The sequence below is a fragment of the Vulpes vulpes genome, chromosome 6, assembly GCF_048418805.1.
Source record: "Vulpes vulpes isolate BD-2025 chromosome 6, VulVul3, whole genome shotgun sequence".
Classification (NCBI taxonomy): Eukaryota; Metazoa; Chordata; class Mammalia; order Carnivora; family Canidae; genus Vulpes; species Vulpes vulpes.
This window is the reverse complement of record NC_132785.1, coordinates 107,060,035-107,085,788: the sequence shown is the minus strand read 5'-3', so window position 1 is coordinate 107,085,788 and position 25,754 is coordinate 107,060,035. Positions and strand designations below refer to the sequence as shown.

The 25,754-nt window shown below is 56.0% G+C and overlaps 1 protein-coding gene across 6 annotated transcripts in view; it reads right to left on the bottom strand.

Annotated features, from left to right (window-relative positions):
• Nucleotides 1-24,227, bottom strand: part of PAPLN (papilin, proteoglycan like sulfated glycoprotein) — a 34,126-nt gene extending 9,899 nt beyond the window's left edge. Inside the window, exons 1-23 of one of the 6 annotated variants that reach the window (XR_012002231.1) lie at nt 24,088-24,227; nt 22,289-22,351; nt 19,837-19,952; nt 18,739-18,799; nt 18,307-18,409; nt 16,539-16,669; nt 15,632-15,755; nt 15,091-15,171; nt 14,827-14,999; nt 14,605-14,728; nt 14,089-14,215; nt 13,636-13,701; nt 12,891-13,098; nt 12,159-12,341; nt 11,804-11,945; nt 5,385-5,552; nt 4,976-5,225; nt 3,823-3,943; nt 3,368-3,506; nt 1,839-2,319; nt 937-1,074; nt 649-773; nt 265-446 (exon numbers count right to left, since the gene is read on the bottom strand). Coding sequence is in view for 5 of the 6 variants with exons in the window: in XM_072761941.1 (XP_072618042.1) it covers nt 265-418; nt 649-773; nt 937-1,074; nt 1,839-2,319; nt 3,368-3,506; nt 3,823-3,943; nt 4,976-5,225; nt 5,385-5,552; nt 11,804-11,945; nt 12,159-12,341; nt 12,891-13,098; nt 13,636-13,701; nt 14,089-14,215; nt 14,605-14,728; nt 14,827-14,999; nt 15,091-15,171; nt 15,632-15,755; nt 16,539-16,669; nt 18,307-18,409; nt 18,739-18,799; nt 19,837-19,952; nt 22,289-22,345 (3,272 nt within the window). In the remaining variant the exon portion in view is untranslated. Of the gene's footprint in view, nt 1-264; nt 488-648; nt 774-936; nt 1,075-1,838; nt 2,320-3,367; nt 3,507-3,822; nt 3,944-4,975; nt 5,226-5,384; nt 5,553-11,803; nt 11,946-12,158; nt 12,342-12,890; nt 13,099-13,635; nt 13,702-14,088; nt 14,216-14,604; nt 14,729-14,826; nt 15,000-15,090; nt 15,172-15,631; nt 15,756-16,538; nt 16,670-18,306; nt 18,410-18,738; nt 18,800-19,836; nt 19,953-22,288; nt 22,352-24,087 lie in introns of all 6 variants that reach the window. The other 5 variants (XM_072761941.1, XM_072761944.1, XM_072761942.1 and 2 more) reach the window with 5 other exon arrangements.
• Nucleotides 24,228-25,754: the final 1,527 nt, after the last annotated feature.

Sequence of the window (25,754 nt, the reverse complement as noted above, 5' to 3'; positions counted from 1 at the left end):
TGCAGCCCCTCTATGAATCGTTTAAGGCCACCTCAGGCCCTCTGGCTCCTGTGTGCTTCCTTCCCCTCAGCTCCTGACCATCCTCAACTGTTTGGGGAGGGGAAGAAGTTTCCCCTTCCTCCTAAGAGGCCACGCTCAGGGAGCCATGTTTCTCTTGTCCTCGCTGGGCAGAACCCTGTGACCCACCCACCCTCCCTCCCTCCCTTTCACCACCGAGACCCCCTCCAGATAGGGTAGGCTGAGAACAAGCAGTCATGCTGTTACCTGGTCATGGGCCGAGGCTGCAAGGAAGAGATGGCCCCTAGGCCCCCCATGTCCCCCACAAGGCTGGGGTCCCGAGGACTGTGGCCCTGGGCTGGGTCCCTGGTCTGAGGGAAGTGCCTTGGCTCAGCCTCAGACAACACGGCCACATCACCCCCTGTCGTGAGGCCAGGAGAAGGGGTGAGCTGTGGGGACAATGGGGTGGAAGGAAGGGTGGGCCATGAGGCTGGCCAGGGGTGGGTAGAAAAAATGAGTGCCACAAGGGGCAAGACCTCCACCTCAGCCCAACTGGAGCACACAGTGCCTGCCACCAGGAAGGGCCCCTCCAGTGTGGGAGCACCCTGCTCAGGCCCTCCCAGCCACTGGGGGCAGGGTGGGGGCAGAGACCTGTGACACGAAGCTGGATCTTCTGAGAGTCACGGTCTGGCCTGCTGCTGCCACAGCTATAGGTGCCAGCGTCCTCTGCCCACAGGGGACTGATGATCAGGGAGCCATCAGGCTGCAGCTTGTGCCTGAGTGAGGAGGTGACAGGCCTGAGCTCTGGGCTCCTGAGGACAGTAAGCCCAGCCCGCCTCAGGCCCCAGGGCTCCCACCAGAGGGGACTGTAGCCCTGCCCTCTTGTCCCAGCGGAGACCCCCGGGGCTGCCACTGGAGGGTGGGCTGCCACACACATACCTGTCGGAGGAGATGGGCTGCCCGTCTTTCTGCCACCTGGCATGGGGATCCAGGGAGGTGCCACCTTGGCAGAAGAGCTGCACCAACTGCCCCAGGGCTGCCTGCACCAGCGACGGCTCCAGACCTGCCAAGCTGATCCTGGGAAGTGGGGGGGGGGGGGGGTGAGGACGTGCACTACTGGGACGCCAGCCAGGACAAGGGACTCCCCCTTTATCAGTGCCAGCCATAGACGGCTTGGTGCCCATCCTGTCTCAGGCACTTTCAGGGTCAGAGGGTCCCCTGGGAGGCCACGCTCCAGAAGCCCACGGCCTCAGGAATCCACCCTCTCCATCCTCCCCACCATGCCCTCGGACGTCGCTACCTCAACCTGGTCCTGCGACAGCAGCAGGATAGACGCAAAGCCCAGGGCACAGAGAGGCTGGGAGTGATGGCTCACACCGTGCTCACTTGGGGAGCTAGACCATGTGCTTGACCCCTTTGGAATTTGAAGTTTTATTTATTTTGTTTTTACCCTCCCTGAAGTTCTCATTAATATGACACAGTCCCAAGACTGTGGACTCCACAGTAAATCTAAGAATATCACCATTTCACAGGCCAAGAAACAGGCTTGACAAAGTCGGAGGACTTGACACCTGCAAGCTTTTCCAAGCAGACAGGCCCTCGGGGGGACCTGGCAAGGTCTGACCCAGATGGCACCACCATCTATTGACAAGTCTCCCATCGCCAGAGCCAACTTCCCCACGTGTGCAAGGACAGAAATGAGGCCCTCCGGGCAGGACCAGCTGAGGACCTGAGGTTGGGGATGGAGAGGGAGGGCCTGCGTGGGGGGGGGGGGGTAGCTCCAACAGGCCCAGCAGCTGGCCTGGGGTCCCCACCCCAGACGCGGGGAAGGTAGGCCTCACCTGTAGGAAGAGCTGTGGGAGGGCGGGGCTGGTCGCCCGGCATCTCCGCCCAGTCCAGGGGCGCTGGGCCCAAGCTCCCCGCCCCAGGGCCGTTCTCCGAAGGCCTGGCTGTGGGACTCCTCCCTTGGCCCAGGCTCTTGGTTGCGCCACCAGAGGCCACCAGAAGGCGGCAAGGGCTTCGTCTGGACCGCAGCCCCCGTCCTGTGCCAGCTGCCCTCTTGCCGGCCTCCAGGCCCACCGCCGCCACCGGCTCCGTGGGTGCTCTGGCCAGAGGCCCCGGGCTCCGGTCTGCGGGGCCCACGCGGAGGCCCCCGGCAGCTGCTCACGCACTCCTCCTCAGAGGCAAAGTTATTGCCGTTGCCGTGGCACCCGCCGTACCAGAAGCGGTTACACTGGCCCACAGAGGGGACGAAGTACCAGCGGGCAGCCCAGTCCGAGCACGAGCCGTGGGCGCTGGGCAGCAGGCACCGCACAGGGTAGGCTGAGGGGACAGGGAGGGTGCACATCAACAAGCTGTGGACGTGGCCCGGCAGAGCCATGCCAGCAAGGGCCCGCCAGCCCCTCAGCCTGGGACTTAGAAGCCAGACCCTTCCCAGTTCGCAGAGCACATCGACTTCCCTGCCCAGGCTCCCGACCTGGCCCTGGGGGCAGAGTCTGCTCACTGCCCAGACCTGGCCTGGGACCATAGCAGCCTCCGAATCAGCCCATCCACCTCCACCCACAGAACTAGAGCCCCCCAGAAGGTCAGGGCCATGAGCAACCAGACTGGCCCCCTTATACCCCTCCCATGCCTGACCCAGGTCCCTAGAGAGCACTCATGGAGCAGCCCAAGGGCTTGGCCTTGATATGCTTAGCTCATGATAAGAACCCAGCCCTGAGCTCCCAGGGACACCTGTGAAGATGCACAGTGGCCCTTCGCCAGCCTCAAACCACCTCCAGCCGCCCCCAGCCTGCCTGTTCCAACAGTCCTCCTCCCAGCACAGCCTGCTCTATCTCTCTGTGTTCAGATGTGATGGCAGCTGGCCCCTGCTTAAAGCCCGTCCAGGGACCCAGCCTCCTGCAGACCCTGACCACCAGCCCCTCTGCCTTTTCAGTCCCCGACAGTGCCACCCATGCAGTCCATGCTCCAGCTCAATGACCTCCCTCCAGGACTCATCCCAGGCACGGTACGGACACCCCTGTCCATCCTTGCACAGACCACCATTCCATCTCTGCCTCTGAAAGGGGCTGACAACCCCCCTGTGGGGGGAGGCAGGACAATGTGCCTTCCTTCTCTGGGGAGGCCCTGCCTACAACTCTCCCCAAGTCCCACAAGCAGTCAGGCAGTCTCAAGTACAGAGTCTTGGAAACAAGAACAACATGGTGCTGTTCTCTGACCTAGCGCCTAGTAAGTGATCAGTAAGTATTTGTTGAAGAAATGGATGAAACACTGAGCTAGTAGGAAGCTCCAGGTGGGGCTCTGTGGGGGTATGGGGACAAAGTGGGACCACAGCCTCCTCACCAGGAAGGATGTAGGGGTACCTACTCACCATAGTTGGGCTGGCCCACACAGCCTTCCCCAAGAGGGCCAGCAGCAGAGGCCACATTATCATAGCAACAGCCAAACTGGGAGCCCCGACACTCACTGGGCTCATTCTGCTGAGCCTGGGCCTGGTGGGCCTTGGGGGCCTGGGGAGGAAGCCCAGAGTTGGGAAGTTGGCTCTTGGCAGGGACTCTAGGTGGCTTGGGGGAGGAGGACAGGAAGAGGGAGGAACTGAACTAGGAGCCCATGATGCAGAACCCCCGCCCCAGGGAAAGGTCAGATGAAGCCCCTGCACACATACACCCCCACACACCAGCCCAGGCCCATCTCAGAAGCCCTGTGGGCCTGTAGGCTTCAGGGACTTCCTTTCTCCAAGGCCAACTTGCAGAGAGCCTGGGTCACAGTGGCATTGAACAGGCTCGGGGGCTGGATTTCTGTCCCTCGTGTGAACCAGACACTTACTGTGGAAGCCACTGCTCTTGACCCCGGCCTTCTCCTGGTGTTGTCACTGCTGTAAGACCCTGCACAGCCAGCTTGATGGGGCCCCTCAGCCGCAGACACCCCATCAGGGCAGCACCCGTACCTAGACAAGCATCACATAGCTGTCTCCTCACCACCCAGCCCTGATCCCCACCTTTCCAGGGCCCCTGAGCTTCCAGCATCCCAGGACCTAGGCTCCGAGGTTCCCTGTGCTGGGGGGCTGAGCAACTGAGGATCCAAGCGGGAGACAGCGTGTCCCTGCACACGGGGCATACTATTTTGCACACCGAGTCTCTGCCGCACCCACCAACCACCCGATGGCTGCCAGAGAAACAGCAGTAACACGGTAAGCAGAGCCATACCCCCATATGAGGTCCTCAACTCACCCCTTCCACCATAAGCCCCAGGAGGAAGTTCACTGAGCCTGCCCAAACACCAAGTCCCCAGGAAGGTTTTGCAAAATCACAGGAGACGGGAGATGGACAGAAGAGGTGTCAATGGAACCCACTGCGTGCTTCAACTCCATCAACCAGGAGATGGGAAGGAAGGTGAAGGAGGAACATATCGGAGCACCTTCCCTGTGCCAGGCACCATGGGACTGCTCCATCCTCACAGCAACCACAGCCAGGGGCTGTCATGGTTCCCAAATCTCAGCAGAGAAAGCCAAGATCAGAGAAGTAACTTGCCCTGATCCCCCAGCACACAGCTGGTAAGTGGCTGAGCTGGGAATCACCCCCTGGCTGCTGGCCCCAAAGTCTGGGCTCTCAGCACCCCAGCCCCAGAGAGACTGACAGATTGGTTTGGATCTAAAAGCTAGAATTACATCCCACGTGCCTTCCCAGAGCCTCAGACTACACCTCAACAGGCTAACTTCTACAGTGAGAGCCCAGATTTTTACCCCCACTCTGTGCATTAGGAAGATGAGCAACAGGAAGCCAAGTCCCCAAGACTGCAGAAGGAGGGCAGCTGGGAGACACCTCCAGAGTCCCATTCCTGAGCACTGCAAACCCCAGCCCCACCCCCCTCTGCAGTCGCTGCCCTGCCCATCGGATACCACCTCCCCCCTCACCCCCGCGCCCCCGCCCCCGCCCACCACGTTTCCTCTTTGACCTGGTAAAGAGGAAGAGGCCCATACCTGCTCTGCTGACATGAGTCTCCAGGGCAGCCCTGCCACTGCGGCCCAAGAGATGCGGTGTGGCCATCAGGACAGCACCCATAGGCGCTGTGTCTGCAGTCTTGGGGTGCCAAGCCAGACTGCAGGGGCTTCTGGTGTGGGGACTGCGGCAGAGCAGGAGCTGGGCCTGCCAGGTAGAGGCCCTGGGCTCCTCTGGGGTTCCCCTGGACTGAGGGCTGCTCCTGGGGGAGCCACCACTGGTTTCTAGAATCTAGAAAGAAGAGGAAGCAAAAGACACATGAGCCATCCACTCGGCTGCTTGCCTCTGTGTCCACCAGACCTGCCTTCTCCATCCCCCCTAAACCACTTGCCCCACCTTGAACCTCCATCTCCTGGGCTCTGGGTTGGGGGCTTCCATTGAGCTTCTTACCTGAGGCGGGGGCCCCCTGAGGGCCCAAAGACATCCAGGGATCCCTGGGGCTGGTGTGCACGTCCTGTATGCTGGGGACTTCTGCAGGGAGCAGGCAGTCAGGCCTGAGCAGTGGCCACCCTAACCACCATGTGCTCCCCTCCCGTTGCTCAGGCAGGGCCTGAGCCACTGAGGACAGCAGAAGTGAAAATGAGCAGACCTGTGATTTCATAAAACACCCTTCTCGTGTTTTAAGAGTCTTTAGTCACTTAGAAAAAGCTAATGTTGGGACACCTGGGTGGCTCAGTGGTTGACATCTGCCTTTGGCTCAGGGTCTGATCCCAGGATCCAGAATCGAGTCCCACATCGGGCTCCCTGCATGGAGCCTGCTTCTGCCTCTCTCTCTGTGTCTCTGTCTCTCGTGAATAAATAAAATCTTTAAAAGGGCAAAAAAAAAAAAAAAAGAAAAAGAAAAGAAAAGAAAAAAAAAAAGAAAGAAAAAAGAAAAAGCTAATGTTATGTGTTCAGCAAAAAGAAAAGCCAGATATAAAATTAGTATCTATGTTTGATCCCAACTACATAAAACAAAACAAAAAAAAATGCTACTTTTAGATTGAATTGATAAAAAGACAAACAATCCAACTTAAAAATGAGCCAAGTGGGGCACCTGACTGGCTCAGTCCGTGGAGCATGTGACTCTTGGTCTTGGGGTCATGAGTTCCAGCCCCATGTTGGGTATAGATATCACTTAAAAATCTTAAATAAAAATAAAAATTTTTAAATGGGCAAAGAACATGTACAGACATTTCTCCGAAGAAAATATACAAATAGCCAATAAGCACATGAAAGGATGCTAAGCATCATCGATCATTAGCGAAACACAAATCAAAGCCACAGTGAGAGATACTCCTTCATACCCACGAGGAGGACTCTAATCAAAAAGCCTGAAATAATAAGTGTTGGTGAACAGGAACCCTCATGCCTTGCAGATGGAAATGCAAATTGGCATAGCCACTGTGGAAACAGTTTAGCAATTCCTCCAAAAGTTAAACATAGAACCATCAGAGAGCCCAGCAATTCCACTTCCAGGTATACGTGCAAGAGAAATGAAAACGGAGGTCCACACAGAAACCTGTACGTGGGTGTTTCTAGCAGGCGTATTCATTACAGTCAGAAGCCGGAAACAACCCAAACACGTATCCACTGATGAATGAATAAGCAGATTGTGGTATAACCTGTATAATTACTAACAGCCATAAAAAGGACAAAGTGCGCCAGCCTGGATAAACCTCAGAAACACTCTGCTGGGTGAAAGAAGGCAGGCACAAACCTGTACTATTGCTTTCACACAATATATCCAGAACATGCAAATCCAAAGAGAGAGAAAGCACATCAGGCTACCAGGGAAAGAGGGTAGGGTTAATGGGGAGTAATCAGTTAATGGGTACAGGGTGCTTTTATGGGTGATGAAATGTGGTGTTTGTACAACATTGTGAGTACACAATGCCAAAGTGCATGCTTTACCATGGTTAACTGTATGTAATATGAGCTGCACCTCAATAAAAAAAATTTCATATTAAAAACAACAGAATTGTTTAAAACATACACACACAATTTGAATGATAGATGAAGGGATAGAAGAAGATCATGGAAAAGGCACATATAACAAAATAGTAACTCTAGAGTTTAGGTGTGGATACACAGCTGCTCACCATGCAGTTCTTCAACTATTCTGTATGTTTAAAATTATTCACCATCCTTTCTCAAAAAATTAAAAAGGAATCCCGCCTGAGGCTCCCTGCATGGAGCCTGCTTCTCCCTCTGCCTATGTCTCTGCCTCCCTCTGTGTCTCTCATGAGTAAATAAATAAAATCTTCCAAAAAAAAAAAAAAAGTAGAATTACCATGTAACACAGTAATTCCACTACTATTTACCCAAAAAATATGAAAACACTAATTCAAAAAAATATAAATGCACCTCTATGTCTATAGCAGAATTATTTACAATGGCCAAAATATGGAAGCAGCCTATCCATAAATGAATGGATAAAGTGATACACACACACACACACACACACTGGAATATCACTCGGCCATCAAAATGAATGAAATCTTGCCATTTGCAACACAGATGGATCTAGAGGGTATCGTGCTAAGCAAAATAAGTCAGAGAAAGACAAATGCTGAATGATTCCATTCATATATGGAATTTAAGAAACAAAAACAGAAAAAAGAGACAAAAGACCAGATTCTTAACTGGAGAGAACACACTGATGGTTACCAGAGGGGAAATGGGGAGATGGGTGAAGGGGATTAAGAGTACACTTATCGGGGCACCTGGGTGGCTCAGTGGTTGAGCATCTGCCTTTGGCTCAGGTCGTGATCCTGGGGCCCTGGGATCGAGTCCCACATCGGGCTCCCCATAGGAAGCCTGCTTCTGCCTCTGCCTATGTCTCTGCCCCTCTCTCTGTGTCTCTCACGAATAAAAAATAATAATAAAAATAAAAAAGATTATCTCCTCCCTCTGGCCCTCCTCTGCTTGTGCTCTCTCAAATAAGTCTTTAACAACAAAAAAAAGAGTGCATTATCATGATGAGCACTAAATACAGAATTGTTGAATCACTATTGTACATCTGAAACTAATATAATATTGTATGTTAACTGTACTGGAATTAAACAAATAACCAGGCCTATCTTTCCAGCATGGGGAATTAGATTAGGAGCTGCTTAGAAATATTAAAAAAAAATTTTACCATGTTATTATCCAACTTGGTAAACTTACTAAAAATCATGAATTGTACCATTAGAATACGTGAATTTTATGGTATATGATATTTAACCACTTCAAAGTTATTTTAAAAGATTTTTCATCATAAAATGGAGAAAAAAATGCAAAAGACTGAGTAAATATGGAACAGGAATTTTTGTAATGATGCATAACAGGACGTATCCCTAAATGCTCATGGTTCTGAGCACTTCGTGGGGGAACAGGAGCAGGGGCAAGGGTCCCCTTCCTTCTATTTGTTAGTGCATTTCAAAATTTCCACAATAACCATACTACTACATAATGAGTAAAGTTATATAAAATAAGGGAAGAGGTGCCTGAGAGGGATGGCTCCGTTAGTTAAGCATCTGCCTTCAGCTCAGATCAAGACTCCAGGGTGCTGGGATCGAGTCCCACCATTGGGCTCCTTGCTCAGCAGGGAGTCTGCTTCTCCCTCTCCCTCTGCCGCCCCCTTGCTCATGCTCTCTCATGCGCTCTCTCAAATAAATAAAATCTTAAAAAAGAAGTGAAAATTCCATCTCCCTCTGGACTATATCTTGCCAGTCCCCAGGGAATATTTTAAAAATAATTTAGGGTCGGAAAAGTCTAGTAGATATGCAGTAAAATGTTTGTTTTCGTTTCATCACCTATCCCACGCAGGCCAAACCCTGGGCGGCGGCAGATGCACATTCTCTCCCCAGTCCAGCCATCTCAAGCACACCAGCCACCTCCAGCACTGTAGTCACAGTCCCTAGCCAGCCTGGGAATTTCTGCCTGCTGTCCCTCTGGTGCCTCATTTTAAAAGGCACCTTTCTGCCCAACCCATCCTGCCCATAGCTTCTCCTGAGACTCTCCTCTTCCACCTTCTCAGGCTTGATTTGGAGTCCAGCACCCCTTCCCGAGCACCCTCTGGGCATCAGGCTCTGCTGGGCAAGTGCCTGGCCCTTCATTTTCATGGCTCTTGCCAGCACTTGGATTTCTGCAGCCTGCTCCCCACCAGGCTCCTGCTCCAACTGCCTCCACTCGGGCAGGTGCCACGTCTGTCCTCCTAAATAGCTTTCATGGCGATACTATTGAGCTCCAAAGCTTTCAGTGGCTCCCCTGAGCCTATTAGACAAATTTAATCTGCAGCCAAGCCTTCCATCCCCAGCCCTAAGAGCACCAGCCCCTGGACAGACCTCCTGCCGCCACCCCCACATGCCAGCTGAGAGTGGCTTCTGGTGCCCCTGCTGGCCTCACTCGGAGCATTGAGTACTTGAAGTGTGACCAGAGTGATGGAAAAACTGTGTTTTACATTTATTCTAATTAGAATTTAATTTTAAGCTTAAAAACTGACACTTGATTCATTTATTGGAATGCTTCAGTATGGTTGGAACAACTTCGGTGTGTGAATCTACTTTTCTGACTGCACATTCTATAAAAATCTAAATATAAATCAAGTATGCCAGTGAAATTTTGCATCTGAATTAAGATATGCTATGTGAACGATACATTGGATTCAGAAGATTTCTTTTTTTAATCTTGTGAAAAAAGAATGCAAAATAGCCTACTCATAATTTTTATACCAATTACATGTTAAAAAATATTTATGAGGGTTAAATAAAACATTATTTAAATTTTAAAAAATTTTAAGCAATCTCTACACCCACCCATGTGGGAGTGGGGGACTCAAACTTACAACCCCAAGATCAAGACTGGACCAGCCAGGTATGCCGTTAAATGTAATTTTTTTTTTCTTTTTAAGTAGGCTCCACACCCAGCATGGAGCCCAACACCTGGCTTGAACTCGGGACCCTGAGATCAAGACCTGAGCTGAAACCTAGAGTCAGATGCTTAATGGACTGAGCTACCCAGGTACCCTAGGAACTTCCCAAATTCTAACTTTTCCCCCATCGTGGACTTCTGCAGACAAATGAGATTGGAAAATGTTTACATACCAAGTGGCTTTAAGTGGGGGGAAGTGCATACAAAATCACACACACCTAACAAAGAAGTACACTAAAGATTTATCCCGGGATCCCTGAGTGGCTCAGCGGTTTAGCCCTGCCTTCAGCCCCGGGCGTGATCCTGGAGTCCCAGGATCAAGTCCCACATCGGGCTCCCTGCATGGAGCCTGCTTCTCCCTCTGCCTGTGTCTCTGCCTCTCTCTCTCTGTGTCTCTCATGAATAAATAAATAAAATCTTTAAAAAAAAAAAAAAAGATTTATCCCACTAAAGCATGGGATCAGGGCAGTTTCATTTGTCTATATGCTGTTTTCCTAATTTCTCCAAATTTTCCACAATGAACATAGATTGTTTTATAAAACTAGCCATTAAGGTTGTTTCTTTTACAATGCAGCCCGGTCTGAAATCCTTTGTTTCCTACCTTTCTCTCTACATGAATGCCTCTCTGGGGCAGGCTCAGGGCCACCTCTTCCAGGAGGGTGTCCATGGCTCTAAGAGGACCCTCCTGCCTGTGCACAAGGGCCAGGCTGAGGCACCCCAGAATCCTGGCTCGGGGAACCCACACAGCCTCATGTCCACCACTACCAGCCTTTTGCTTCCCAAGCTCTGTGTGTTCAGACTGTGCCAAGAGACTCACCATAAGAAAAGCCTCTTATTAACCCCATTGTACAGATGGGCAAACTGAGAGGAGAGACGCTCACCTGGGCCACAGAGTTGGTCAGCAATGGAATAGAGATTTAAACTCAGGTTAGCTGTTAACTCCAGGCCACTGGTTCTTAGCCATCGTGTCACATGCCTCCCTTGGAACTCCAGCATCATGGCTCACAGGGCACCCACCACTGGCAGGTCCTGGCCAAACACACCTCCCTGCAGTATCAGAAGGCCACCACCCCCACTCACCCCTGAGCTGAGCCCCAACCCGCATTCTTCCTCAATATCACATCCTCACACCAAGCAAGTACTGGCCCCTGGGCCCTTCCTCCTCAGCTCTTCATGCCTGGGACGTCTTCTTTTCCAGTGGGGATGGGGATGAGCAGAAGGGGAAGACCAGGGCAGGAGCAGTGTGTGAGGACAAGCTTTCCTGGACCACACCCCTTCGTCTGCACTCACTCATTCAATAAACATTTACTGACTATCCAGCTCCTGCTAAGTTCTGTGGGGGGCACAAATAGCAGTTAAGGATGTCAGGGACTGGGATGCCTGGGTCCCAGTTGGCTGGTCCCAGAAGGCTCAGTGGTTGATTGTCTTCAGCTCAGGTCATAGTCCCAGGGTCTTGGGATCCAGTCCCACATCAGGCTCCCCGCAGGGATCCTGCTTCTCCCTCTGCCTATGTCTCTGCCTCTCTCTGTGTGTCTCTCATGAATGAATAAATAAAATCTTTTTAAAAATTTTAAAAAGGATGCCAGGAACCCAGCTTCCAGGAGCTCAGCGCTAGTAGGCCTAACTAACCATATAGCATCGCAGCAGCACAAGGCAACTAACCCAAGAGTGACGGTAGTTGTGTGGACTTTGGGGGTGGGAGTAGGGTGCTGCTGCTGAGGGGGAGACAGGACTGGCTCAGAGGCTGCACAGACCCACACTGGGCGGACGTCAAAGGCTCCAGCAGACACAGAGGCAGGAGCAGAGCATTGCAGGTGGCAGACACAGCACAGGAAGTGCTGACTAGGCTAGTGGAGGGGGCAGAGGTGGGGCCAGGCCCACTAGAGCCCTCGCATCCCCACCCCCACCCTTACCTGGGGGCAGATGGCAGGGCTGGGTGTTACAGGGCTCCACCTCCCCAGGCTTCCACGGCTTCAGGCTCCCGCAGTGGCCAGGCGGCCCGATGGCACAGGTGACCTGGCGCCTCCGAGTACCCGAGCCACAGCTCTTGGAACACTGGGGCCCACGGGTGGGCGTGGGAAGAGAGGACAAGCTCACCACCAAGAGCACCCCGGAGACTGGGGGAGCCCGCAAGGGAGAGAGGGAGGGGGAAGGTGCCAGGTAACGCATGTCAGGCCCCAAGATGGTCACAGGTACAGCCACCTGCCAGAGACCCCAGGGACCAGGATGGGGCAGCAGGGACAAGGGGCGAAGTGGGCAAGCACTCACCAGACCCCAGGCGCCCACGTGCCAGGCCTGGTGCCTGATGGGGGGACAGTCTTCATGCACACAGGGCTCAGTGGTAGTGGGGCGGTGCTCCGAGGAGCATGCCGTGGCAGGGAGCAGAGCCCCCTCATCACTCCGGCAAGTGATGCTCCGCCTCCGGACCCCTGCACCGCAGCTGACAGAGCACTGTAAGGGTCAGGCTGTCAGCGGAAGCTTGTGCCCACCCGGGGGAGCCATGCCAGATCACAGAGCTGGAGCCCCCCGCCTGGCATGGAGGGTGGACAGCACCCTACCACCCATGCCCAGCGCCCAAGCTCAAAGAGGCTGAGCCACTCTTCTGAGGTCCCGTAGCCTACACCATGCCTGCTGACACCAAGCTTAGGTACATTCCCACATTCCCCTGTTGAGACTATATACAGGGGCTGGAAGCAGTGACCAGCAGCCCTAGACGGTGCCAGCTCCTCCCTCACCCCCAAACAACGTGCCTGGCTGCTTCTCCACACAGAGACAAAGCCTTTCCTACCCCGCCTGGGATCCTGGAGGAGGAAGGGTCCAAATACCTGCTCCTAGTCCCAGCCTTGGCAACAGCTTCTGAGATGCCCTAGCAGGTCACAGGATCTACTTCCCCAGTGGAGACCAAGCCTCCCAGCCTGGCTCTGCTGTGGCCCCAGGCCCAAGACCCAGGCCCTGACTCCCTCCCCACCCTGCCCCAGCCCCATCAGACAGAGGCCTCACCTCTCCCCAGGGCTCTGCACTCCAGGCTGCACAGCGCTGCAGGTTGCAGGCCCGCGTGGTGGGGGGCTTTCCCGGCAGGCCTGCACACTCTGCCTCCTCCGTGGCCTCCTGGACGCCGGCCCCATCAGATGAGATGCAGTAGACAGAGCGGGACTGGGAGCCACCACCACAGGAGGCCGAGCAGGGCAACCAGGGCCCTGTCTTCCAGCTGGCAGGAAGCAGGAATCCAGTAAGGCTGGCCCAGCAGCAGGGGCCGGAGTCCAGGCCCAAGGGAGCACCAGCTGTCACACACAGGAGTGGACTGGGGATCCCCCCAGCCTGGCCCATCTAACATCTGGGCCTGTACAAGTGGGGGGCAGAAAGCCCTGCACAGAAGGCCAGGCCCCATGCTCTGCTTGCCATCTCTCACCACCAAGCACTGGTCCCTACGATACAGAGCCTGGCTGTGCCCCTCTTAGCTTTTCTGTCCTCACCTGTGTTCTCCTTCTCATCAGCGGCCCTGGCATCCCCAGCCAGACACCACTGCCTGTGTGTCTGACCTTAGTTGGGGTTATCTCCCAGAGGGACCATGCTCCCCACGTGTGGTGTGGCCCTGCCCAGCCCTGATGCACAAAGACAGGAGGAAAGGCCAGTCCCAACTGCACCGTGCAAAAGCCAAGCCCACCACCATCCTGCAAGGCCAGAAGCCACCAGGGCCATGAGGGCAGAAGGGTTGCTCCAGCCCTGCAGGGAGCCTGCAGATTACCTGTTCCTGCATGCACGCTGGGCCCCAGCAAGATGCCACACTCTGGGCCGGTGCAGGTAAGAGGTCCTTCGTGCATGAACAAAGGCATTGCTGATGCCCACAGGCCCTCTGACCCAATCCCTGGCCCATTTCTTGGCATCTGTTGAGCCAAGTCCCCTGCTGGCTTGGAGAGGGCCTCCAGTAGCTTCCTCCACTCTCCCGCCACCAGCCTGGACATTCTGGGCACTGCTCGGGCACACACAGGTGGACAGGACAGCCCTGGATCTCATGCTCATGTCCTCTCCCACTGCTTCCCCCAGTCACAGTTGCCTCCTCCTCACTCCAGCCACATCTGTAGGGAGCCCTGGACACCCAACTGTTTGCTCAACACCTAAAGGGCCTAGAGCCCCAACTGCCTTCCCATCCGAGGGCTTGGGTCCCACCATGCGTGGAGGGGGCTGGCAAGGGCCTCACCGCTTGGTCTGCGGGCACGGGTGAGTGTTGCAGGGGCGGCGGTCAGCCGGCCGCAGCTGGGGCTGGCACATGTGGTCAGGGTAGACCTCGTCGTCAGTGGTGCAGAACACTGCGCGGGACTGGTGACCTGCAGAGGCCCAGCCGCCGAGGGCAGGTGGTCAGTCAGCATTCACCAAATGCATTCTCTGGGCTGGGCACCACTCTGCACACCCCCCAAGTGTCGTCGTGGTTAAATCAGCCTCAAATGACCCCCCCCCCCCAGGATAGGTGTCATCATCACCCCCAATTCACAGATGAGGAGACAGGCTGGAGAGGTGCTACCTGCGATGATGGAGCCCTGCTCTGACACCCGGTCATCTGCTTAGGGCCGGGCCTCCGCGGACGGCAGAGTACGGTATCCTCAGAGAGGCCGCCACCTTGGGGAAGCCTCCTCTGGTGCCCTTAGCTTGGGAGGGTGTCGGGGGGCCCTTCCCGGAGTCCCCCGCCCTGGGTCTCACGTGCCCGGGCTGCCCTCACCTCCGCCGCACTCAGCGCTGCAGTCACTCCACGAGCCGTGGCTCCAGCGGAAGCCGGGCCGGGGGCTGCCCAGGGGCAGGTGGTACTCGAAGCGCACGCCGGGGTTGGCCTCCTGGCTGAGGAGCTGTGGGCCGGGGGTCCTCGCTGAGGCCTGCCCTCCCAGGGTGCCCCTCCTCGGCCTCGGGGGGCCGCCGGCGCCCCCACTGCCCGCCAGCCCCTCACCTCGACGACCAGGGGCTCGGAGGTGGGGCCGCGAGCCAGGAGCCGCTCTGGCGCCAGGTCCCCCTCGGCCCCGCGCTCATAGCGCAGGACGGTGCTGGCCGCGGGCAGGGCCCAGGCGCCCCCGATGGTCCAGTGCCCGTTGAGGTAGTAATCACCCAGGACGTTCTTCACCGCTGCGCAGGGGTGAGCCGCACGGTCAGCTGGGCGCGAGGGGAGCCCGCAGCCCTGCCACAGCCCAGAGTGGCCCCGACCGACTGCACTCACCTAGGAAATTCCTGCTGGCGGCCACCTCCTCCACGTGGATGCTGGTGGCCCCCATGGGAATGATGAGGATCTGGTTGTAGCCTGGGGTGGGGTTGGGGGTGGGGGGCAAAGAGACTCTAGGACCACCCAGGTCCCTGGCAGCCCAGATGGGCTCAGGGACCTGCAAGCAGGACATGGGCAGGCCGAGCTGCTCCAGGGAAGAGCCCTCCAGATGGGGGAAGCAGCTTTACAAAGGTGGGAAGGGGGGGCGGGCTGGGGTACCTGGTAGGGGACAGCTGGGGACAGAGGGAAGGGTTGAAGAGGGGCATCCAGCCAGCAGCAGCGTGAGATTACGCTGGGTGAGTGAGCAGAGGTCCTTACTAGCCTGAGCCTACAGGCACACGTGAAAGGCTCCAGCCTCCACCCTGAGCATGACCTGAGTGCCCCATCAGATCCCCCTCAGTGTGTCGAGGCTGACTCAGCTGGAACGGAAGACAGGCAAGGAAGGGACAGGCAACAGACCCTCGTCTCAACTGCCTGCAGATCCCCAGAGGACCCTCACCTCTGCTGAGGTCATTGGAATCAAAGGTGCCTGTGACAGGGTAGCAGGTGGTACCGTCACCCCCACACTGCAGACACTTGTCCTCCTCCTTTGATGAGTCTAGGTTGTGGTCACAGCCCACGACCTACCAGGCAGGAACAAGGAGGAGATGAAAGATACCAGAGGGAGTCACAGACACACCGGGATTCGAACCCTGGTCGATGGTCAGGTCAGGGAGGGGCAGTCACTATTCGCCAGCCATCGAAGCTGAGTGAACACTGGATCTGGCCTGTGGCTGACAATCTACATTTTCTGCCAGCTTAGCACCCATCTCCCCTTTTCTGGAAATGATGCCTCATTTTTCTTTGGGAGCCACCTCTCTCCCAGTTTGGATAGAGCACCCCAACAGTGGGTGTGGGCAAATCAGTGGGTTCTACACCTTGCTCAAAGAGAGTGTGGGCTATGGGAAGCCCTCAGCCAAGACTAATCAAAGGCAATCACAGGTCACTGGAACTCCTGGGAAGAGGCTGTCCTTGCCAGCCAGAGCTTGGACCTGCTGGTGGCCATCTGCACACCTCACAGGACCCCAGTGCTGATCCAGAGGAGAATAAAGCCAAGAGGCAAGGAAACATTTCCAGCACCTGCAGCCAGCCAGCCCATCCCTCCATGGCATTTTCCTCCCCACCCCCTTGTCAGTTTTAGTTCGGTTTCTGTAACTTGCCACCCAGAGGGTTGCTCCTATTGTGGTGCCAGTTTTCAAAGAGCAAAGGTAAGAAGGTCACATGGCATCTGTAATGCAAAGACACCTAAAAGCTGGTCGTCAGAGGACATCAACCTCATGAAAGCCACTGGCCTTGCTGGTGCAGGGCAGGGAGACATCCCCAGGCCAGCCCCCCAGGTGGGCAGTGGATACAGGGCCACAACTCACCCGGCAGCTGCCATCCACACAGACGTCCCGTTTGCCAGGCTCACAGGGTGTCCCGTCCACGACAGCCTCCCTGTGCTTGTAGTAGAAGTTCTCCCCCTTGGGAATGCAGTTCAGTTCACACCTGTTCGGGGCTGAGGCAGACAAAGGAGAATGCTGAGATCCCAAGCAAGCTGCAGGTCCCATCCTGGGAACAGTGAGGCAGGGCCCAGAAGCACACAAATGGTGGAGAAAGCATCCTTGCATTGGCTCCCCCAAGGGGCTCAGAATCCCAACCCAGCCCTGAAGGAAGCAAAGTTCACAAAAATGATGCCTCTCCGGGGATCAGTGGAAGAAAAATCCCAAAATAAGGAAAAAGCTAGCTGCTTGGAGAGGTCTAGCTCAGCCTTATAATAAGTCTATGTGTTAACAATAAGCTCCTCTACGTCAGTTATTAACAGAAAATTACGCACATTGACTATGCCGTAAAGTACGGAGACTACACAATAACGTGGGAGGCCACGCAATGCAGAATGGTACTACATAATAATTACAAACATGTAAGCATATATATATAGAGAAAATAATGTGGAAAGGGCTAGAATGCAATGCTGGACCAAATCCTATGAAAGGTGTGGGGTCAAGGTCATTTAGAGGTTTCAATTTTTATAGCCATCTAAATACTATATACACATTGTTTAAGTGACCAAAAGTGCTAATAGGAAGGCAATCACTTCTACCACAGAGAAGGCAGCCCTCCGTGACCCTTTCCTGTGTGTCCTGGTTTTTCTTTTTGGATATATTTAGGGCACCTGGGTGGCCGTTGAGCATCTGACTCTTGATTTCACTTCAGGTTGTGATCTCGGGTTTGGGGATCAAGCTCTGTTTTGCTCCACGCTGGGCATGGAGTCTGCTTGGGATTCTCTCTCTCCCTCTCCCCCTGCCCCTGCTTGTGAGCTTACGCACTCTCAAATAATCTTTTTTAAAAATCTATGGATATATTTAAATTATCCAGGAGGAACAATGAATGCCAACAGGCTCCCTTGGGGCCACGCTTCTAGCCAAGACCCTCTTCCCCATCCAGTAACACACACAGGATATAAATGTTCAGTGATTTGGAATCCAGAGTGCCATACCCTCCAGGAGTCATTTGCAATGAGCAGCGACCACTAATACTCAGAAGAATTACCCTAAGGGATCTTCTGACTCATCTAAAATGTTCTAATTTTATACCCATGTTTTTTTCTTAAACTATATTGCTCTAAAAATGAATCACCCTCCTCAAAGCTACTCAGAGCAAGCCCTTGGGCCCCAGAGATCCTGAGTAAATGGGCTCTCACTATACTAAGCCCCTTGCAGCCCCGACCTGCAGTTGGCCCAAACTTGGACCGCACCTGACCAGCACCCTCCCACCCCGTGGCCTCTGCGCATCCTGAGGACCTCTGTGCACCATGAGGAATGCTCCCAGAGCAGGCCAAACAAAGCAGGCTCCAAATGGCACGGACATGGCCTAGTAGCTGTGTTTGAAAATGTGTAGAGGGAAATAAAGGATGGAGAGACCTCAAAATGACTCCCCCCCTCTCCCCGCTGTGTTGTGATGAGCACCGGCTGGGAGTCCTGTGAGTTTTTAAAATGTATTGACAGAGCATCTGTAACACTGTGGTAAGCACTGTGTAATGGAAAATCAATGCACAGCAGAGATCCCGAACATGGGGGGGCGGGGGGCGGTGGCTCAGCCCAGGACCACGCAGGTGCAGCGGCTGGAGTGCGGGCGCTGGGGACCTCCACCTACCTCCGTAGTAGGGCAGCCACTTGTACCGCCTTCCCTGGAAGTCCTGGCTGTCCAGCTGGGAGCACTGCTCCGCCCGGAAGTCCCTGGCACCGTCGGGGCAGCTCTGCGGGGGGTCGGTGGGGGAGAGAGGGACAGACAGGGCCTCCGTGGGGGTCCGCCCTCCCCACTGCGCCTGGGGAGGTCTGTCCCGTCCCCAACAACCGCTCCCCCCTCACCCCAGTGGCTCAGGACAGGGCCGTGGGCCCCTAGGGCTCCCGAATGCCCCCCTGCAGGGGCGCGGGGCTGTTTGGGGGGAAGCTGTCACTGTGGGTGGGAGGCGAGGAAAGGGCTTCCCGCAGCACAGGCCATGCACAGTGAGAGGGCGCCCTGGGGACTGGGAGGTCAGCCAGATGGGGTCCCAGAAGCTGGCGTCCCCACTCCTGTGGGCTTTACCTCGGTGTGGCAAGAGCGGTGGCTCCGGGTGGGGCCCACGCAGTTGGAGCCCCCATCTCTCCTGAGGATGAGAGCACGGAGGAGCCCCGAGGCCAGCGGACCAACACCCCCGCCTCCTCCCCTCCTCCCGGGCTTTCCCGCAGGCCACGCCAGGCAGACGAGGGGCGCCCGCACACGCGGCCCCTCGGGGAGCTACAGTGAGCCCCGTGTTTAGACTTTATGCTAGACTCGGAAGTCTATCCCGGAGTTCCTCTAACTCGGGGCTACCCTGCTCTTACAGCACATTTCCAGAGAAAACCCAAATTCTGCCTTTGGAGATAAAATAAGATGTAGTATCTACCCACCTGGTAAGGTCATTGTGCATTTACGGAGTATATGGGCCTGGAGTAATAGCTCCTGTCTCTTCCTCCGCACACGAGGTGTTCAGGGATAGGGAGTTATACCCACTCACAGGCAAAGGGTCCCCCCACCTTGTGTTGTGCCCCACACCCCTCTGGCACCTATCAGAGTACACAGCACCTCTTAGGTGCTTGATACTTCACTTAAAGTGGGAGGCGTCTATACACAACAAAGAGGCCAAAGGGAGAGAAACAGCACAGGTTAAGAATTGAAGCTTGTTGGGCAGCCCCGGTGGCTCAGCGGTTTAGCGCCGCCTTCGTCCCAGGGCGTGATCCTGGAGACCCGGGATGGAGTCCCACGACCCGCGTTGGGCTCCCTGCATGGAGCCTGCTTCTCCCTCTGCCTGTGTCTCTCATGAATAAATAAATAAAATCTTAAAAAAAAAAAAAAGAATTGAAGATGGTTCATTCACCAAGAATTTAGGGCACCTGCCACATGCCAGACACAGCGTTCAGAACTAGAGATTCAGGAGAGGGTGGAGCACACACGGCTCTAACCCCCTGAAATCAGGCTGATTGTTGGAATCAGTGTAGTGGGAACCGACGTGATTTCAAATTCTCCATCCAACCTACTCCCGCAACAAAACCTATTGTTTGGTGGGGGCCGGCCAGGTCCACGCGGGTGACACCAGGACCAGCTGACTCCCGGGCAGCCTGCCCCCTGTCCCCTCCTAACAAGCCACCCGTCCAGCCCTCCTACCTCCGGGAGTAGCAGGGGCGCTCCCGGAAGCTGATGCCCCCTCCGCAGGTCCGGCTGCAGGGGCTCCAGGTACCCCAGGGGCCCCAGGTGTCACTTTGCCGCCTCACCTTGGGAGCCTGGAGGAAAAGACACGCTCAGAAGTGTGAGTCTGCACTCAGTCCCCTCGGGCTCACCGGAGGGCCCCTGCCGAGAGACAGTCCCCTGCCTCACCTTGGGAGCCTGTGAGTCTCTCTCCCAGGCGCCCCAAACACTCACAGAACGAGCCAGCTTTCCCCCCCACCCCCGAAGGAGCTGCGAGCCTTTACCAACCCGCCCTTGCTTCACAAGAGGCAGATCGCCACTCTCCACAGGAGGGAGGGACGCAGCCCCCCCAGATCCCAGGGCCATGCCCCCCTCCACACGGTCTCTCCCAGAAAAGAAAGTACATTTGGCTGCCGCCCCAGGAAGCACAGGCACGTCTTGTTTCCCCCTAATTACTCCAACCACGAGCCCCTGGTGTGCAGCCAGAATGAGCCTGTCCTGTCTGCCCTCTGCTGGCTTGTCCTCACCTGCTCCAGCGGCTCTTAGCACCCAGCCGCTCCCCCTGTGACTCGCCCCTGCCCCCCCCCACAAGGTACCTCAGAGACCCTCTTTCCTGCTGTGCTGTTCCCAGAACTGCCCTGTGCAGGGGTGGGTGTGAGAGCGTGGGAACCAAGGCAGAGGAAGCCACCCCTGACCAGTCGGGGGTTGGCAGGTGGCGACTGGGCATGCTGGCCAGGCCGCATCTCCACTCTTCTTCTCCCAAACCCCTGTCAGCACTGAGAAGGGCTGAGAAGCACTTGGGGATACCCCCCCTAGAGCCCCAAACGAGAGGCAGTTGAGCTGTGTGGGCACAGTGGAGGGCACAGGAGAGCTCACTGCCCCAACTGAGCCAACAGGCGGTGCGTAGGGAGAGGCAGGAAAGGTTATTCAGGTGTTTCTAAGGCAGAAAGCACCTACCGGGACCCAGGGTGTTGTGTACACCTTGACTCATTTCACCTGCACAGTTAAAGGGACTCTAAGGTCTGATTCGTTTATGGCCATGCAGCAGTTAGAGGGTGGCTCTGGGTTTCATCCTGGGGTCCTGACGCTGGCAGCCCCTCCACCTGAGTGGTGGCCTTTGTCAGGGAAAGCCTGTGCCAAGGACCTCAAGGACGGGGGGTGGTGGTGGCAGAGGTGACTGTGGGAAGTGATGGAGAGGACGTGAAAGGAGGGCTCTGGCCCACCTACCCCTCTGACTGTGGCCAGTGATGGGTCAATGTGGCTTTGGAGGAGCGCCCACTAGTCACCACTGGTGTCCACCTCTGCCTGCCCCTGCCAGGAGGCCCTTCTCATCCTTGACTAACACTCCACAGTGGTGGCATTTCCCTTCCCTTCCCCAAGGACCGCCTGCCTCGCAGAGGGGTGGGCAGAGCTGTGGGGCTCCCCCTGCGAAGAGCTCTCCAGGGGCAGGATGGGACCTGGCTGCTTCTGTGCTCTCTACCCTGTCAGTGCCAGGAGAAGCTTGACGGGAGCAGCATCCAGGACAAAGCCCACCTCTGTGGACCCTCCCCTCCAAAGAGGTGGGTCCCACCTTCTAGAAGATTTCTTATATAACCTCAGGATCCAGGTTTGTTTTCCGGGGAGCCCCGTCCTTTGGGCCCCGGTAACAAAACAGCTACTCTGATCACTAGTTGGCTCCTGCATCCACGCTCTAAGTTTGCGCTGTAATATGGTAGCCGTTAGCTACAGGTGGCTGTTGAGGTTAATTCAAATCAAATCAAATCAAACACTTCATCCTTCCGTTGCACTGGCCGCGTTTCATGTGCTCAGTGGCCATAGGATCAAGTGTCTACCTTACCGGACAGCACACTTTTGGAATATCCTTTACCATCTCAGAAAGTCCCACCGGCTGTCCCTGCTCCATCTAGAGCTAAGCCCCCAGGGGGAGGGGAACCAGTAAGCACAGTAAGCTGAGAGGCAGCTCAATTTAGTCGAGGGCAGATGATAGGATGGGCCTCTAACCGTGCACCTTGGCTGGTGCCAGCACCACCCCTTCCCCTTCCTTCCACTTTGGAAGAGCACCCTGGATTGGGGGTAGCATTAGGGTGCACCCAGCACCTTCTGAAGGAGGAGGGCGCTGGGAAGTTGCACGCTGCGCCCTGCAGCGGGGAGGGCCTCTCTGGGCACCTGGGACTGACCCTCTTCAAGGCTCCACCCCGTTTTGAAAGAGCTGAGGGTCCCTGGGTTCCCCACCAGCTGCCCCGCGCAGGCCTTGGCCGCAGGACGCGGCAGCCCCGCCGGGAGAGGGGGGAGAGGGGGCCCCAGGCTGCGGCGGGGCGGCTCCCCCCTCGTCCCAAGCCCCAGGGCGCCCTCCCTGCAGAGGCCTGGGTTGGGGCGAGCCTCTCCCGCTCCCCAGCTAGGGCCCCGGGGGCCCGGGCAGGGCCGCACTCACCGAGGCCCCGGGCGCGGGCGCCAGCAGCAGAGTCGCGAGCAGCAGCAGCAGCCGCATCTCCGCCTGCGGGAGACGCCGGGGTTGGAGCGGGCGCCGCGGGGCCGGGCTCGGGCCTGCAGGTGACCCGGGAGCCGCGGAGGCACGACAGGCGGGGGTTGGGGGGGGTGGCTCAGGTGCGCCCAGGCCGTCGCACTCACGTGGGGGGCCGAAGGCCTGTCTACTACTGGCTTCCCCGAGTTCAAGACTACCCTCTTTCAGTAGTTCAAAGGTGTGTGTGTGTGTGGGGGGGCAATTAAAAAATACCCGTTGCTGGAAGACAAGTTCAGAATCAAAGCAATGAGTCTCACGGGTTTTAATTTAGCAAGAGAATTTCTTTTTTAAAAAGCCAAAAAAAAAAAAAAAAAAAAAGCCATTACACCAGTTGTTTTAAAGACTTAATATAATTTTTTAAAAGAAACCCTCCAAAGATGCTTTTAAAAAAAGCCAGTTGTATCCTGCTTTAAACCCGAGCCAGCATTTCTCTGCCCAAGAAAAGCTCCACGGGTAGGTTCTGTAACCAGTGTGCCTGTGGTGCTGTGTGAGTATGCAGGGTGTGTGTGTGTGTGTGTGTGTGTGTGTGTGTGTGAATACGCAGTGTGCTGTCTGGGTGTGCAGGCTGTGTGTGACTCTGCAGGAGTGCAGTGTGTGCCCATGTCCAAGGTACTGTGTGTAGGTGTGTGTGTAAACTCTGTGTGCGGTGTGGTGTGCATATGTGAGGAGTGTGTGCGTCTGTGCACAGTATGTGTGCATGTGTGTACATGTCAGTGTACTGGAGAATGACATAAGCAATACGCTCCTTCAGTACGAAACATTAAACAAGTATTGACTTGCACATTTAAATCTAAAAATCCGTAATTCTCCCAATGTCCTAAACTTTTTGAAGTATGACGTGACTTCATTTTGCAAGGGCAGAACTGCATGCACAAGCCAGGTTCAGCAAAACTTAACCTGGCACATCTGGCGACCTACATGCTTCGTTAATTTAGCACAGACAGTGATTCCTTTAGTCATTATTTTCACAGTCACATCAGAGGTTCCCGGGGCTAGCAGGCGCGGGGGGGGGGGGGTGCTGCTTCTGCTCCCCACTCGCCACCACCCCGAGCGACCTGGCGCTGCGCCCACAGCTCCCGCAACAGCAGCGTGCGGCAGGGGCAGGCCCGCGTCGCTCTGCGAGCCCGGTCCTGGGGCTGAGGACCCGCTGAGCGACCAGGGACGCTTCTCTGCAGGCGGCCGCCTGGGGCGCAGGTGGGCGCGGGGGGGGGGGGGGGGGCAGCAGAGAAGACCTCGCCTGCCACCGCCACCCACTGCTCCGCCCGCTGCTCCGGTTACCCTAGATCGAGCCCCGCGCTGCCGCCCCGAGGTCCCAAACGCCCTATTTCAGTTCACTTGGGAGAGCAGCAGAAACAAAGCAGCGTCCGACTGCAGGGCCAGCCCTGGGTCCTGCCCCCCCCCCCGGCGGGGCTCCCCCAGCTGCCCCCGACTCTGGAGGCTTCCCCGCGAGGGTCGCGAGGAGGCGCCCGCCGCCCGCCCTCCGGCCGCCCCCGAGCGCGGACAGGTGCTCCCAGGCCACCCAGCAGGTGCGCGCCCCGGGGCACCCCGGAGGGGCGCTGGGCCTCGGGAGCCCCGTGCCTGGGCGGGGCGGGGGGGCGCGGGGCGCAGCGGTGACCCGGCGGACCGGGCGGAGCGGGGTCTCTCGGGCTGCCCCCTCCCCGGCGCCGCACAGCCCCGGCCGCGGGGCCCCTGTGCCTGCGCTCGCCTACCTGTCCCGGCGCGCGGGGCCCGCCTGCGGCTCCGCCGGTGCCCGCCCTGGGAATGGGAGGTGGGCCTGGCGGCGCGGCCCGCCCGCGGAGGTTGGACTTGTCTCCCTGCCGCGGGCTGCTTCCTCCCGCCCGTCTCCCCCCACCCAGCCCTGCGGACTCCCATCCGCAGCCCCAGGGGAGCGGCCCGCGCGGTGACCGGGCCGCGTCCCCTTGGGCCTGTGCGGGGCTTGGCGTGCCCCCCATCCTGGTTTCCCCTCTGGGGCGGGCACCAGCCACCACCCCGTCCCTCTCGCTCTGTGCCGAGCCACCCATCTGTGCATCATCCCCCCTCCACGCCCATCGTACTACAGCACACCCCTGTGTCCAGCCATCTGCTCCTCTTCCACCCCTGAATTCTATACAGGGAGACCTCACTTTATCCTGCCTCCTTGGGGTTGTGTTAGAATTGGAGGGGGGGGGGGATGATTTGCTATATTCCTCTTTGCAAATAAATTGCATTTTTTTTTTACAAAATGAAGGTTTGTGGCAACCCTGCCTGGAGCAAGTCGGTGGACACCCATGTTTCCAAACTGCTCTTATCCACTCGGTGTCTGTGTGTCATGTATTGGTAACTCTTGCAATATTTCAAAATGTTTCATTATTTTCTGTTTGTTATGGTGATCCCAGGTTATGATGACCTGAAAGCTCAGATGATGACTAGCATTTTTCAGCAATAAAGTATTTTTTAGTTAGAAAAATTGGTTTTTTAGCAGCACCTGCCTGGCTCAGTGGGTAGAGCATGGGACTCTTGATCTCGTTGGTTGTGAGCTCAAGCCCCACTTTGGGCATACAGTTTACTTTATTTTTAAGGTTTTATTTATTCATTCATGAGACACACACACAGAGAGAGGCAGAGACACAGGCAGAGGGAGAAGCAGGCTCCCTGGGGGGAGCCCGATGTGGGACTCGATCCTGGGACTCCAGGATCACGCCCTGAGCAGAAGGCAGATGCTTAACCACTGAGCCACGCAGGCGTCCCATACAGTTTACTTCTTAAAAATTGTTTTTCTAAAAAAAAATAAAAATAAAAATAAATTGTTTTTCTAGACATGCTATCTCACCCTTAATAGACTATCTGATAATGTAAACCTAAGGTTCATATACACTAGGAAACCAAAATTTATTTGACTCACTTTATTAGGACATTCACTTTATCGCAGTGGTTTGGAACTGAACCTGCAGTATCTCCAAGGTAGCCTGCACTTGAGCCAGAGCTGAGTTTCTCCACACATACACTGCTGTTTCCTACCCTTCTAGCCAGCTTTTTCCTACTGCCGAGAATGCACCCTGGAAACCCACTCTACCTTGCAAACTCCTACTCATCCCTCAAGGCCCTGGCCAAATGTCACCTCTTCTGGAAGAGGTCCTCACACCATAGCAGGCAGAGTTGGTGCCCATCCTGCTTCCGAGGTCTCTGTCCCTATCTGCTCTGGTTTCCGGTGTGTCTATGCACCTGTGGGAATCTGAGTCTCTCTGACACCGCTGTAAGCAGAGGATGAAGTTTGCCTCACCATCACCTGTGCCCGGGGCACTTGTTGGGATCAAGGTAGGTGCTCGATAACTGTAGTAAATTTAGTTTCCTTTCCTAGTTGTCCTTTTTGTCAACAAAGGCACTTCTTGCCTGCCAT